This window comes from Salmo salar, chromosome 21, assembly GCF_965601325.2.
Source record: "Salmo salar chromosome 21, fSalSal1, whole genome shotgun sequence".
Taxonomy (NCBI): Eukaryota; Metazoa; Chordata; class Actinopteri; order Salmoniformes; family Salmonidae; genus Salmo; species Salmo salar.
Genome location: NC_138311.1, coordinates 59,985,498 through 60,002,500, shown reverse-complemented (window position 1 = coordinate 60,002,500; position 17,003 = coordinate 59,985,498). Strand labels below are relative to the sequence as shown.

The window sequence follows — 17,003 nt, the reverse complement described above, 5'->3', positions numbered from 1 at the left end:
ACACTGCAGCATCATCAGACTGAGCTTGTTGTCATTGCAGGCAATCTCAACGCTGTGTGTTACAGGGAAGACATCCTCCTCCCTCATGTGGTACCCTTCCTGCAGGCTCATCCTGACATGACCCTCCAGCATGACAATGCCACCAGCCATACTGCTCGTTCTGTGCGTGATTTCCTGCAAGACAGGAATGTCAGTGTTCTACCATGGCCAGCAAAGAGCCCGGATCTCAATCCCATTGAGCACGTCTGGGACCTGTTGGATCGGAGGGTGAGGGCTAGGGCCATTCCCCCCAGAAATGTCTGGGAACTTGCAGGTGCCTTGGTGGAAGAGTGGGGTAACATCTCACAGCAAGAACTGGCAAATCTGGTGCAGTCCTTGAGGAGGAGATGCACTGCAGTACTTAATGCAGCTGGTGGCCACACCAGATACTGACTGTTACTTTTGATTTTGACGCCACCGTTGTTCAGGGACACGTTATTCCATTTCTGTTAGTCACATGTCTGTGGAACTTGTTCAGTTTATGTCTCAGTTGTTGAATCTTGTGATGTTCATACAAGTATTTACACACGTTAAGTTTGCTGAAAATAACACAGTTGACAGTGAGAGGACGTTTATTTTTTTGCTGAGTTTATTATAACTGCTGCTGCTACTACTTCTGCTGTTACTGTGACCTCTACTACTTCTGCTGTTACTGTGACCTCTACTGCTGCTGCTGTTACTGTGACCTCTACTGCTACTGCTGCTGCTGTTACTGTGACCTCTACTGCTGCTGCTGTTACTGTGACCTCTACTGCTACTGCTGCTGCTGTTACTGTGACCTCTACTGCTACTGCTGCTGTTACTGCTGCTGCTGTTACTGTGACCTCTACTGCTACTGCTGCTGCTGTTACTGTGACCTCTACTGCTACTGCTGCTGCTGTTACTGTGACCTCTACTGCTGCTGCTGTTACTGTGACCTCTACTGCTACTGCTGCTGCTGTTACTGTGACCTCTACTGCTGCTGCTGTTACTGTGACCTCTACTGCTGCTGCTGTTACTGTGACCTCTACTGCTGCTGCTGTTACTGTGACCTCTACTGCTGCTGCTGTTACTGTGACCTCTACTGCTGCTGCTGTTACTGTGACCTCTACTGCTACTGCTGTTACTGTGACCTCTACTGCTGCTGCTGTTACTGTGACCTCTACTGCTGCTGCTGTTACTGTGACCTCTACTGCTGCTGCTGTTACTGTGACCTCTACTGCTACTGCTGCTGTTACTGTGACCTCTACTGCTGCTGCTGTTACTGTGACCTCTACTGCTACTGCTGCTGTTACTGTGACCTCTACTACCTCTACTACTTCTGCTGTTACTGCTGCTTTTCTACTACTGTTTCAAAAAGAAAAAAAATGGAACCCTTATTTTACCAGGTAAGTTGACTGAGAACACATTCTCATTTACAGCAACGGCCTGGGGAATAGTTTCAGGGGAGATGAATGAGACAATTGTAAACTGGGGATGATTAGGTGGCCATGATGGTATGAGGGACAGATTGGGAATTTAGCCAGGACACCGGGGTTAATTAACACCCCTACTATTACAATAAGTGTGATGGGATCTTTAGTGACCACAGAGAGTCAGGACACCCGTTTACGTCCCATCCGAAAGATGGCACCCTATACAGGGCAATGTCTCCAATCACTGCCCTGGGGCATTGGGATATTTAAAAAAAAAAAATTCGACTAGAGGAAAGGGTGCCCCCTACTGGCCCTCCAACACCACTGCTGCTACTACTACTGCTACTATTGATACTGATACTACTGTTACTATTGCTACTACTGATGCTACTGCTGCTACTGCTACCTCCTCTACTACTGCTACTGTTATTACTGCTACTGCTAGTACTGCTACTGTTACTACTGCCACTACTGCTACTACTTCTGCTACTGTTACTACTGCTACTACTACTGCTTCTGCTACTACTACTGCTTCTGCTACTGCTACTACTGCTACGACTACTACTGCTACCTCTACTACTACTTATTCTGTTACTGCTACCTCCTCTACTACTGCTACTACTCCTACTAATACTGCTACTACTTCTGATACTGTTACTACTGCTACTACTTCTGCTGCTTCTGCTACTGCTACTGTTACTACTGCTACTACTTCTACTACTGCTACGACTACTACTGCTACCTCTACTACTACTTATTCTGTTACTACTGCCTCCAATACTACTGCTACTACTGCTACGACTACTGCTTCTACTACTATTACTGCTACTGTTACTACTGCTACTACTTCTACTACTGCTACGACTACTACTGCTACCTCTACTACTACTTATTCTGCTACTGCTACCTCCAATACTACTGCTACTACTACTACGACTACTGCTTCTACTACTATTACTGCTACTGTTACTACTGCTACTACTTCTACTACTGCTACGACTACTACTGCTACCTCTACTACTACTTATTCTGCTACTGCTACCTCCACTACTACTGCTACTACTACTACTACTACTACTACTGTTACGACTACTACTGCTACCTCCACTACTACTGCTACTACTACTACTACTACTGTTACGACTACTACTGCTACCTCCACTACTACTGCTACTGTTACGACTACTACTGCTACCTCCACTACTACTGCTACTACTACTACTACTACTGCTACGACTACTAATTCTTCTACTACTACTGCTACCTTTAATGCTACCTCTGCTACTACTACTGTTACTACTGCTACTACTACTTTGACTACTGCTACCTCTACTACTGCTGCTGCTACTGTTATGACTACTACTACTTCTGCTACCTCTACTACTACTATTGCTGCTACCTCTACTACAACTGCTGCTACCTCTTCAACTAATGCTACTATTGATACGACTGCTGATACTACTATTACTACAACTACTACTACTTCCACTACTACTTCTATTACTACTATACTATTACTACAACTACTACTACTTCCACTACTACTTCTATTACTACTATACTATTACTACAACTACTACTACTTCCACTACTACTTCTATTACTACTATACTATTACTACAACTACTACTACTTCCACTACTACTTCTATTACTACTATGCTATTGCTACTACTACTACTACTACTACTATCACTACTACTACTGCTAAGCAACATTTATTCAGTTGAAGTCGAAAGTTTACATACACCTTAGCCAAATACATTTAAACTCAGTTTTTCACAATTCCTGACATTTAATCTCTGTAAAAATGCCCTGTCTTAGGTCAGTTAGGATCACCACTTTATTTTAAGAATGTGAAATGTCAGAATAATAGTAGAGATAATTCTTTATTTCAGCTTTTATTTCTTTCGTCACATTCCCAGTGGGTCAGAAGTTTACATACACTCAATTAGTATTTGGTAGCATTGCCTTGAAATTCTTTAACTTGGGTCAAACGTTTCGGGTAGCCTTCCACAAGCTTCAAACAATAAGTTGGGTGAATTTTGGCCCATTCCTCCTGACAGAGCTGGTGTAACTGAGTCAGGTTTGTAGGCCTCCTTGCTCACACACGCTTTTTCAGTTCTGCCCACACATTCTCTATAGGATTGAGGTCAGGGCTTTATGATGGCCACTCCAATACTTTGACTTTGTTGTCCTTAAACGATTGTGCCACAACTAACGAGTCTGGAAGTATGCTTGGGGTCATTGTCCATTTGGAAGACCCATTTGCGACCAAGCTTTAACTTCCTGACTGATGTCTTGAGATGTTGCTTCAATATATCCACATACTTTTACTTCCTCATGATGCCATCTATTTTGTGAAGTGCACCAGTCCCTCCTGCAGTAAAGTACCCCCACAACATGATGCTGCCAACCCCGTGCTTCACGGGTGGGATGGTGTTCTTTGGCTTGCAAGCCTCCCCTTTTTCCTCCAAACATAACGATGGTCATAATGGTCAAACATTTCTATTTTTGTTTCATCAGACCAGAGGACATTTCTCCAAAATGTATGATCTTTATCCCCATGTGCAGTTGCAAACCGTAGTCTGGCTTTTTAATGGCGGTTTTGGAGCAGTGGCTTCTTCCTTGCTGAGCGGCCTTTCAGGTTATGTCGATATAGGACTCGTTTTACTGTGGATATAGATACTTTTGTACCTGTTTCCTCCAGCATCTTCACAAGGTCCTTTGCTGTTGTTCTGGGATTGATTTGCATTTTTCGCACCAAAGTACGTTCATCTCTAGGAGACAGAACACGTCTCCTTCCTGAGCGGTATGACGGCTGCATAGTGCCATGGTGTTTATACTTGCGTACTATTGTTTGTACAGATGAACGTGGTACCTTCAGGCGTTTGGAAATTGCTCCCAAGGATGAACCAGACTTGTGGAGGTCTACAATTTCTTTTCTGAGGTCTTGGCTGATTTCTTTTGATTTTCTCGTGATGTCAAGCAAAGGGGCACTGAGTTTGAAGGTAGGCCTTGAAATACATCCACAGGTACACCTCCAATTGACTCAAATGATGTCAACTATCAGAAGCTTCTAAAGCCATTACATCATTTTCTGGAGTTTTCCAAGCTGTTTAAAGGCACAGTCAACTTAGTGTATGTAAACTTCTGACCCACTGGAATTGTGATACAGTGAATTATAAGTGAAATAATCTGTCTGTAAACAATTGTTGGAAAAAGGACTTGTATAAATTACTTGTAATTACTCATGCACAAAGTAGATGTCCTAACTGACTTGCCAAAACTATAGTTTAACAAGACATTTGTGGAGTGGTTGAAAAACAAGTTTTAATGATTCCAACCTAAGTGGATGTAAACTTCCGACTTCAACTGTATACTAACAGTGAATAATGTGAAGTTTTATTTCCTTAAATATTCTGATCTATCTTTAGAGAGCTTAATATTCTGACCTATCTTGGAGAGATAAATACTCTGATCTATCCTGGAGAGATAAATACTCTGATCTATCCTGGAGAGATAAATACTCTGATCTATCTTTAGAGAGATAAATACTCTGATCTATCTTTAGAGAGATAAATACTCTGATCTATTTTGGAGAGATAAATATTCTGATCCATTTTGGAGAGATAAATATTCTGATCCATTTTGGAGAGATAAATATTCTGATCAATCTTTGGAGAGATAAATACTCTGATCTATTTTAGAGAGATAAATATTCTGATCTATTTTAGAGAGATAAATACTCTGATCCAGTTTGGAGAGATAAATATTCTGATCTATTTTTGGAGAGATTAATATTCTGACCTGTCTTGGAGAGATAAATATTCTGATCTATCCTGGAGAGATAAATACTCTGATCTATCTTGGAGAGATACATATTCTGATCTATCCTGGAGAGATACATATTCTGATCTATCTTTGGAGAGATAAATATTCTGATCTATCTTTGGAGAGATAAATATTCTGATCTATCTTTGGAGAGATAAATATTCTGATCCATTTTGGAGAGATAAATATTCTGATCCATTTTGGAGAGATAAATATTCTGATCTATCTTTGGAGAGATAAATATTCTGATCTATCTTTGGAGAGATAAATATTCTGATCCATTTTGGAGAGATAAATATTCTGATCTATCTTTGGAGAGATAAATATTCTGATCTATCTTTGGAGAGATAAATATTCTGATCTATCTTTGGAGAGATAAATATTCTGATCTATCCTGGAAAGATTAATATTCTGATCTATCCTGGAGAGATTAATACTCTGATCTATCCTGGAGAGATAAATACTCTGATCTATCCTGGAGAGATTAATATTCTGATCTATCCTGGAGAGATTAATATTCTGATCTATCCTGGAGAGATTAATATTCTGACCTATCTTTAGAGAGATAAATACTCTGATCTATCCTGGAGAGATAAATATTCTGATCTATCCTGGAGAGATTAATATTCTGACCTATCTTTAGAGAGATAAATATTCTGATCTATCCTGGAGAGATTAATATTCTGATCTATCCTGGAGAGATTAATATTCTGACCTATCTTTAGAGAGATAAATACTCTGATCTATCCTGGAGAGATTAATATTCTGATCTATCCTGGAGAGATTAATATTCTGACCTATCTTTAGAGAGATAAATATTCTGATCTATCCTGGAGAGATTAATATTCTGATCTATCCTGGAGAGATTAATATTCTGATCTATCCTGGAGAGATTAATATTCTGACCTATCTTTGGAGAGATAAATATTCTGATCTATCTTTGGAGAGATAAATATTCTGATCTATCTTTGGAGAGATAAATATTCTGATCCATTTTGGAGAGATAAATATTCTGATCCATTTTGGAGAGATAAATATTCTGATCTATCTTTGGAGAGATAAATATTCTGATCTATCTTTGGAGAGATAAATATTCTGATCCATTTTGGAGAGATAAATATTCTGATCTATCTTTGGAGAGATAAATACTCTGATCTATCCTGGAGAGATAAATATTCTGATCTATCCTGGAGAGATTAAAGCGTCCTGTAGGGGAAACAGCATCAGGTCCAATTTACACACTACAGATTATGATGAATAATCTCTGGTAAAGACAGAACAATTTAACCTGGAGTTACACAGGTTTATTTTAAATTCATATATTCCAGATCAGAGGATGAGGTTTAGGAAACTCTTTAGGTCAGTGATTATTATCATGACCAGGCTTTATGTGTGTTAGCAGGCTGCTCTGACACAGAGCTCACTAACATAACACCAGCACTTGACCGTCATCTATAATGGCCTATCATTAAGGATTACATCGGAGGGTTAAATCTTGTTCAAATCCATTAAATGGAAATAATTTAATGAATTGCTATTCATGTAGTCCATGCATGTCTTTAGAAGAGGGTTAACAGGCACATACCATGCCCCCCATTTATCTTCAGCATTTGTACTGTTAGGGACCTAAACTGAGATATGCTTAACATCCTGACTGTCCTACAATCTAAGATAGATGCTCTCAATCTCACACAAATTATCAGGGAACCTACCAGGTACAACCCTAAATCCGTAAATACGGACACCCTCATAGATGTCATTCTAACCAACCTGCCCTCTAAATATACCTCTGCTGTTTTCAACCAAGATCTCAGCGATCACTGCCTCATTGCCTGCGTCCGTAATGGGTCCGCGGTCAAACGACCACCCCTCATCACAGCCAAACGCTCCCTAAAACACTTCTGTGAGCAGGCCTTTCTAATCAACCTGGCCCGCGTATCCTGGAAGGATATTGACCTCATCATGTCAGTAGAGGATACCTGGTTATTCTTTAAAAGTGTCTTCCTCCCTATCTTAATTAAGCATGCCCCATTCAAAAAATGTAGAACTAAGAACAGATATAGCCCTTGGTTCACTCCAGACCCGACTGCCCTTGACCAGCACAAGAACATCCTGTGGCGTACTGCACTAGCATCGAATAACCCCCGCGATATGCAACTTTTCAGGGAAGTTAGGAACCAATATACACAGGCAGTTAGGAAAGCAAAGGCTAGCTTTTTCAAATAAAAATTTGCATCCTGTAGCACAATCTCCAAAATGTTCTGGGACTGTTAAATCCATGGAGAATAAGAGCACCTCCTCCCAGCTGCCCACTGCACTGAGGCTAGGAAACACTGTCACCACCCATAATCGAGAATTTCAATAAGCATTTTTCTACGGCTGGCCATGCTTTCCACCTTCCACAGAATTTCTCTAAAATTATTCCCGCAATTGTTGCAACCCCTATTACTAGCCTGTTCAACCTCGCTTTCGTATCATCTGAGATCCCCAAAGATTGGAAAGCTGCTGCGGTCATCCCCCTCTTCAAAGGGGGAGACACTCTAGACCCAAACTGTTACAGACCTATATCTATCCGACCCTGCCTTTCTAAGGTCTTCAAAAGCCAAGTTAACAAACAGATCCCCGACCATTTTGAATCCCACTGTACCTTCTCCGCTATGCAATCTGGTTTCCAAGCTGGTCATGGGTGCACCGCAGCCACGCTCAAGGTCCTAAACGACATCATAACCACCATCGATAAAAGACAATACTGTGCAGCCGTCTTCATTGACCTGATGTAACAGTGTAGGTTCCGTCCCTCTCTTCGCCCCAACCTGGGCTCGAACCAGGGACCCTCTGCACACATCAACAACTGACACCCACGAAGCATCGTTACCCATCGCGCCACAAAAGCCACGGCCCTTGCAACGCAAGGGGAACAACCACTTCAGGTCTCAGAGCAAGTGACGTCACCGATTGAAACGCAATTAGCGCGCACCACCACTAACTAACTAGCCATTTCACATCGGTTACACTCACCCCCCTTTTGACCTCCTCCTTTTCCGCAGCAACCAATGATCCGGGTCAACAGCATCAATGTAACAGTGTAGGTTCCGTCCCTCTCATTGGTTACACTGGCCAAGGCTTTTGACTCTGTCAATCACAGCATTCTTATCGGCAGACTCAACAGCCTTGGTTTCTCAAATGACTGCCTCGCCTGGTTCACCAACTACTTCTCAGACAGAGTTCAGTGTGTCAAATCGGAGGGCCTGTTGTCCGGACCTCTGGCAGTCTCTATGGGGGTGCCACAGGGTTCAATTCTTGGGCTGACTCTTTTCTCTGTATACATCAATGATGTCGCTCCTGCTGTGGGTGATTCTCTGATCCACCTCTACGCAGACGACACCATTCTGTATACTTCTGGCCCTTCTTTGGACACTGTGTTAACTAACCTCCAGACGAGCTTCAATGCCATACAACTCTCCTTCCGTGGCCTCCAACTGCTCTTAAATGTAAGTAAAACTAAATGTATGATCTTCAATCAATCGCTGCCCGCACCTGCCCGCCCGTCCAGCATCACTACCCTGGACGGTTCTGACTTAGAATATGTGGACAACTACAAATACCTAGGTGTCTGGTTAGACTGTAAACTCTCCTTCCAGACATTTACATTACATTTACGTTATTTAGCAGACTCACATTAAACATATCCAATCCAAAATTAAATCTAGAAATGGCTTCCTATTTCGCAACAAAGCATCCTTCACTCATGATGCCAAACATACCCTTGTAAAACTGACTATCCTACCGATCCTTGACTTCGGTGATGTCATTTACAAAATAGCCTCCAACACTCTACTCAGCAAATTGGATGCAGTCTATCACAGTACCATCTATTTTGTCTCCAAAGCCCCATATACTACCCACCACTGCGACCTGTATGCTCTCGTTGGCTGGCTCTCGCTTCATATTCGTCGCCAAACCCACTGGCTCCAGGTCATCTATAAGTCTTTGCTAGGTAAAGCCCCGCCTTATCTCAGCTCACTGGTCACCATAGCAGCACCCACCCGTAGCACGTGCTCCAGCAGGTATATTTCACTGGTCATCCCCAAAGCCAATTCCTCTTTGGCCGCCTTTCCTTCCAGTTCTCTGCTGCCAATGACTGGAACGAATTGCAAAAATCACTGAAGCTGGAGACTCATATCTCCCTCACCAACTTTAAGCATCAGCTGTCAGAGCAGCTTACCGATCACTGTACCTGTACACAGCCCATCTGTAAATAGCCCACCCAACTACCTCATCCCCATATTGTTATTTATTTTATTTTTTAAGTTCTTTTTTTGCTCCTTTGCACCCCAGTATCATTCACATTCATCTTCTGCACATCTATCACTCCAGTGTTTAATTGCTATTTTGTAATTATTTTGCCACTATGGCCTATTTATTGCCTTACCTCCCTAATCTTACTTCATTTGAACACACTGTATATAGACTTTTCTATTGTGTTATTGACTGTACGTTTGTTTATCCCATGTGTAACTCTGTGTTGTTGTTTGTGTCACACTGCTTTGCTTTATCTTGGCCAGGTCGCAGTTGCAAATGAGAACTTGTTCTCAACTGGCCTACCTGGTTAAGTAAAGGTGAAATATATATATTTTTAAATGCTTATCTCATTTATGGTGCTGGGAGTTACTGCCCCCAAAATCCACATTGTAAGTCCCACATCCATACATACGCAGGTAACCCATGAAGAGTAATGGATGGTGTTAAATATAAACACAACATGTTCAGGCATCTACAACCATTTACACTGAAACGGACTAAATAACGTTTCTAGTTTATACTTTTTACGCTATCATTAATTCAGCGATAAAAACATAACCAAATCATTTCTTTAAAGAAATACTACATATATAGAAATACTGTGTGTAAACATTCTAATTTCAGTGAAACATAATAATGTCCAAAAGCAAAATCATACTCTGCTAAATATAATCCCCGAAGAAAAATTAGGAATGGATTGCATATTCTACAGGTTATTTCCCTGTAATCCCTTGATTATCCCTCGATATTCCCTTGAATATCCCTCGACATTCCCTTGATTATCCCTCGACATTCCCTTGATTATCCCTCGCTATTCCCTTGATTATCCCTCGATATTCCCTTGATTATCCCTCGATATTCCCTTGATTATCCCTCGCTATTCCCTTGATTATCCCTCGATATTCCCTTGATTATCCCTCGATATTCCCTTGATTATCCCTCGATATTACCTTGATTATCCCTCTGAATATCCCTCGATATTCCCGATATTCCCTTGATTATCCCTCGATATTCCCCTTAGAATATGGAATCCCTTCCTAGGGTACATTTTATAAACTCATGTGATATTGTATATTGAACAGCGACATATGTTATACTAACAAGGATCGGTATAATGTGATATTTCCTCTGTAAACCAAATGGATGAGAGGCTTTATGAAGAGTAGCAATACAGAACAACTACCTGAATGAATGGCATGTAGCATGTTATATAGCATGTTGTAGCATGTTAATGTAGACAATGCCTGTCCCCATAGGTCTGCTATATATGTTAATGTAGACCATGCCTGTCCCCATAGGTCTGCTATATGTAATTCTTTACTTTATCAACACTGACACAGATTAATTCCAACAATTTATAAATAATGACATAGTTGTTATAATTGTAATTGTATTAAATATACTTCTACTGTATAGCATTTTCTCATCCTGAATGTGTTGTTTCTCTATAGCACAGTCACAGTGGGGCCAGTCTATATTTCTCTATAGCACAGTCACAGTGGAGCCAGTCTATATTTCTCTATAGCACAGTCACAGTGGGACCAGTCTATATTTCTCTATAGCACAGTCACAGTGGGGCCAGTCTATATTTCTCTATAGCACAGTCACAGTGGGGCCAGTCTATATTTCTCTATAGCACAGTCACAGTGGGACCAGTCTATATTTCTCTATAGCACAGTCACAGTGGGACCAGTCTATATTTCTCTATAGCACAGTCACAGTGGGGCCAGTCTATATTTCTCTATAGCACAGTCACAGTAGGACCAGTCTATATTTCTCTATAGCACAGTCACAGAGTGGCCAGTCTATACTTCTCTATAGCACAGTCACAGTGGGGCCAGTCTATATTTCTCTATAGCACAGTCACAGTGGGACGAGTCTATATTTCTCTATAGCACAGTCACAGTGGAGCCAGTCTATATTTCTCTATAGCACAGTCACAGTGTGGCCAGTCTATATTTCTCTATAGCACAGTCACAGTGGGGCCAGTCTATATTTCTCTATAGCACAGTCACAGTGGGGCCAGTCTATATTTCTCTATAGCACAGTCACAGTGGGGCCAGTCTATATTTCTCTATAGCACAGTCACAGTAGGACCAGTCTATATTTCTCTATAGCACAGTCACAGTGTGGCCAGTCTATATTTCTCTATAGCACAGTCACAGTGGGGCCAGTCTATATTTCTCTATAGCACAGTCACAGTGGGGCCAGTCTATATTTCTCTATAGCACAGTCACAGTGGGACCAGTCTATATTTCTCTATAGCACAGTCACAGTGGAGCCAGTCTATATTTCTCTATAGCACAGTCACAGTGGGACCAGTCTATATTTCTCTATAGCACAGTCACAGTGGGGCCAGTCTATATTTCTCTATAGCACAGTCACAGTGGGACCAGTCTATATTTCTCTATAGCACAGTCACAGTGGAGCCAGTCTATATTTCTCTATAGCACAGTCACAGTGGGACCAGTCTATATTTCTCTATAGCACAGTCACAGTAGGACCAGTCTATATTTCTCTATAGCAAAGTCACAGTGTGGCCAGTCTATATTTCTCTATAGCACAGTCACAGTGGAGCCAGTCTATATTTCTCTATAGCACAGTCACAGTGGGGCCAGTCTATATTTCTCTATAGCACAGTCACAGTGGGACCAGTCTATATTTCTCTATATGAATACATTAAATAGAGACTTTTTTATTTTGTTTTGGAGGTGGTGTGTAAATTTAAACATTGTCAAGTATGCTTTAAAATACTGAACTGATTTAAAACTTAACTCCTATTTAACGTCACCTGCATGAAAATCTTATTTTATGTATTTGCCATGTCTTTGATTTATTTAGCAAATCAAATCACATCCTAAACTATCTTTGATATGAATAGACTGCATTAAATTAACAAAATAATGTAATTTGTGACTGTAGGCTATTCCTCATACCTGAGAAAAAAAATAGTTTAGTTTATATTAAATAACTCACATGATGTAGGAGGACAATGAACAGGAATGATCTTGGCGTTTTCATGGTTGCTGTCTCCTCTCTGAGTTTATTTAGGATGAATGGCGATGAAATCCCCTTCGGAATGTTTTGGGAAAAGAAGATGCCATTACTGCCATCAGCTGCGGAGGACACACAGGCAAACACTTTGTAGATATGTAATCATAATATCATTCAAAATGATAACCACATGGCATTTCATATGTATCCCGGCATTACTGTCAATCATAACGTTCATGGTATAATAAGCACAAAAACTAAAGTAGTCTGAGTTTGAATGCTTATGCTTATAAATACATTTTGAGTAAAAATATCCTTGAAATTTTTGCTGTAAACTGTGTTTGAATAAGCTACATGCATTAATATAAAGACATTAAAATGCACCTTACCTTTTTCTCAATGCAGTATGCTAGGCTCTTTCGGTTAGATCGGAACAGACGGTGAATCCATCCTCTCCATGCACTTCGGGAAAGCAGTCTCCCCAGTTTCCACAATGCTCTGACTTAACTGGGTTTATTGTTCTGAAGCAGAGACCTATTTTCTATCCGGGGGAAAAAAACAGAGAATTCTGCCCAAATACATTTTCCAGTGACTGCATTCAGTGTCTTGATTGAGACAATAAGTCCAGCCTTAAAGCCGCTTTGCATCTGCTTTAAAATAAATAAATAAATAAATATATATATTTACCCAATCAGCAATGTCATAATGCCATTACACATTGTCTTGGTGAAATTATGTTTTACAGCAGAGAACAACCCGGTGTTGCGCTCTAGAACCTAGAACCTAGAACCTAGTTACTTCTGGAGTGCGCGGTTTGGGGGTATGCTCTGGAGTGTGCGGTTTGGCGGTATGCTCTGGAGTGTGTGGTTTGGGGGTATGCTCTGGAGTGCGTGGTTTGGGGGTATGCTCTGGAGTGCGTGGTTTGGGGGTATGCTCTGGAGTGAGTGGTTTGGGGGTATGCTCTGGAGTGCGCGGTTTGGGGTATGCTCTGGAGTGCGCGGTTTGGGGGTATGCTCTGGAGTGCGCGGTTTGGGGGTATGCTCTGGAGTGCGCGGTTTGGAGGTATGCTCTGGAGTGCGTGGTTTGGGGGTATGCTCTGGAGTGCGTGGTTTGGGGGTATGCTCTGGAGTGCGTGGGTTGGGGGTATGCTCTGGAGTGTGCGGTTTGGGGGTATGCTCTGGAGTGCGCGGTATGCTCTGGAGTGCGCGGTATGCTCTGGAGTGTGTGGTTTGGGGGTATGCTCTGGAGTGCGTGGTTTAGGGGTATGCTCTGGAGTGCGCAGTATGCTCTGGAGTGCGCGGTTTGGGGGTATGCTCTGGAGTGCGCGGTTTGGGTGTATGCTCTGGAGTGCGCGGTTTGGAGGTATGCTCTGGAGTGCGTGGTTTGGGGGTATGCTCTGGAGTGCGTGGTTTGGGGGTATGCTCTGGAGTGTGCGGTTTGGGGGTATGCTCTGGAGTGCGCGGTATGCTCTGGAGTGCGCGGTATGCTCTGGAGTGTGTGGTTTGGGGGTATGCTCTGGAGTGCGTGGTTTGGGGGTATGCTCTGGAGTGCGTGGTTTGGGGGTATGCTCTGGAGTGCGTGGTTTGGGGGTATGCTCTGGAGTGCGTGGTTTGGGCGTATGCTCTGGAGTGCGCGGTTTGGGGGTATGCTCTGGAGTGCGTGGTTTGGGGGTATGCGTGTTTTGGGGGTATGCTCTGGAGTGCGTGGTTTGGGGGTATGCTCTGGAGTGCGTGGTTTGGGGGTATGCGTGTTTTGGGGGTATGCTCTGGAGTGAGCGGTTTGGGGGTATGCTCTGGAGTGCGTGGTATGTGTGGTTTGGGGGTATGCTCTGGAGTGCGTGGTATGTGTGGTTTGGGGGTATGCTCTGGAGTGCGCGGTTTGGGGGTATGCTCTGGAGTGCGTGGTATGTGTGGTTTGGGGGTATGCTCTGGAGTGCGTGGTTTGGGGGTATGCTCTGGAGTGCGTGGTTTGGGGGTATGCTCTGGAGTGCGTGGTATGTGTGGTTTGGGGGTATGCTCTGGAGTGCGTGGTTTGGGGGTATGCTCTCCTCTGTAGTTGTCACAATGCATACTATCTGTTTTCTGAGTGCATGGAGAGACAGAGATCTCCCTTTGAAGTCTACCTAGGAGGAATTTGGAGCTTGTAAGGAGCGAGATGTCATGGTTCTCAACTTCTGTTTAGGATCAAATTAATTTCTTTAACCCATTACGCGCTTGGTCTTTTCTCACTGACTTCTTTCAGTTGCTGCATGTATGGCTATTTACTTCTGTTTTCATATATTTTTTTTAAAATATGTTATTTTAACCTTTATTTAACTAGGCTACCCCGGCCAAACCCGGACGACGTTGGGTCAATTGTGCGCCGCCCTATGGGACTCCCAATCACAGCCTGGATTTGAACCAGGGACTTTAGCAAGGCCTCTTTCACTGAGATCCAGTGCCTTAGACCACTGCACCACACGGGAGCACAAATTTCATATGAAGTGTTCCATCTAACTAAAGATGTAATACTGTTAATAAGGCCAATTCTGTAAACATTTAAATGTGTTATTTCTCATTATGACAAAAAGAATACTTCAGGCCTTATTAAAACCTTTTAAGGGATCGGACCCTTTTTTTTCAATTTTCACCTAAAATGACGTACCCAAATCTAACTGCCTGTAGCTCAGGCCCTGAAGCAAGGCTACGCATATTCTGATACCATTTGAAAGGAAACACTTTGAAGTTTGTTTGGAAATGTGAAATGGAATGTAGGAGAGTATAACACATGAGATATGGTAAAATATGTACCATCATGATGACACATTAGATTCAGATCACTAATAAAACTCTTGCCATATTTCAGAATTAAAACCCAGAAGTGGCCTATAGAAGAACATTATCTCAACCACTTAAAGGGACGGTAGTAATACCATTGAAACAGTGTGATAGTTAGTTAGCCTGTCTGCCCATTCATTACATTGTCGGTCCAGGCTATTTCAGATGACATCGACACATTACTGTGGCCAGTATGTTTTACATATTTACCTGATGTCTTTCGGAAGTCTGTTTCATGTCAGACACAAATGACCTAAATAATAGTTAGGTTTTCATTCATACACACTCTGATCTATGAGCCACTGAGATATACTGTGGTTATGAATATACTGCATGATCAAACTAAACTGCATGATCAAACCAGATATTGGTGTGACTTCTGCACCATCATGTGGTTTAATAAAGCAGTTGATATTGTGGTATATCATTATACCATCCCACCAATAGATGGCGCAGTAGGCTTGGCAGTGTCTGGTTTGGACTGCTGGTAAGGAAACATGGGAGAAGAAGGGGATGTTATGTAGATCCTACATGTACCATCATGGAAGTTAAAGCGATAGAAAACTATAGTCAGATCTCCTGTGGATCTGTTAGGATGGAGTCTGTCAAGTCTGGGTGTTTTCAGGTCAAGGCTCAAATTAACCTAAACATTTTTTTTCATAATATTCTCAGAGAATTTGTCTCTCCCGAGCCAACCTTACCTTCCAACTACAGGGGAACAAGGACCATCCAGACTACCCAAACCATCCAGACTACCCAAACCATCCAGACCATCCAGACTATCCACTATTCAAACAAACCATCCAGACTACCCAGACCATCCAGACTACCCAGACTACCCAGACCATCCAGACTACCCAGACCATCCAGACTACCCAAACCATCCAGACTACCCAAACCATCCAGACTACCCAAACCATCCAGACTACCCAAACCATCCAGACCATCCAGACTATCCACTATTCAAACAAACCATCCAGACTACCCAGACTACCCAGACTACCCAAACCATCCAGACTACCCAGACTACCCAGACTACCCAAACCATCCAGACTACCCAGACCATCCAGACTACCCAGACCATCCAGACTACCCAGACCATCCAGACTACCCAAACCATCCAGACTACCCAGACCATCCAGACCATCCAGACTATCCACTATTCAAACAAACCATCCAGACTACCCAGACCATCCAGACTACCCAGACCATCCAGACTACCCAGACTACCCAGACCATCCAGACTATCCAGACCATCCAGACTATCCACTATTCAAACAAACCATCCAGACTACCAAAACCATCCAGATTACCCAAATCATCCAAACTATCCAGACCATCCAGACTATCCAGACCATCCAGACTACCCAGACCATCCAGACTATCCAGACCATCCAGACTATCCACTATTCAAACAAACCATCCAGACTACCCAGACCATCCAGACTACCCAGACTACCCAGACCATCCAGACTACCCAGACCATCCAGACTACCCAAACCATCCAGACTACCCAAACCATCCAGACTACCCAAACCATCCAGACTACCCAAACCATCCAGACCATCCAGACTATCCACTATTCAAACAAACCATCCAGACTACCCAGACTACCCAGACTACCC

At 42.5% G+C, this 17,003-nt stretch overlaps 1 protein-coding gene across 1 annotated transcript in view; it reads right to left on the bottom strand.

The window, feature by feature from the left end:
* LOC106582579 (neurexophilin-2) overlaps positions 1-15,918 on the bottom strand; it is a 57,608-nt gene extending 41,690 nt beyond the window's left edge. Inside the window, exon 1 of the mRNA XM_082966913.1 lies at positions 15,910-15,918. Within this exon, the coding sequence (XP_082823039.1) occupies positions 15,910-15,918 (9 nt within the window). The remainder of the gene's footprint in view (positions 1-15,909) is intronic.
* Positions 15,919-17,003: the final 1,085 nt, after the last annotated feature.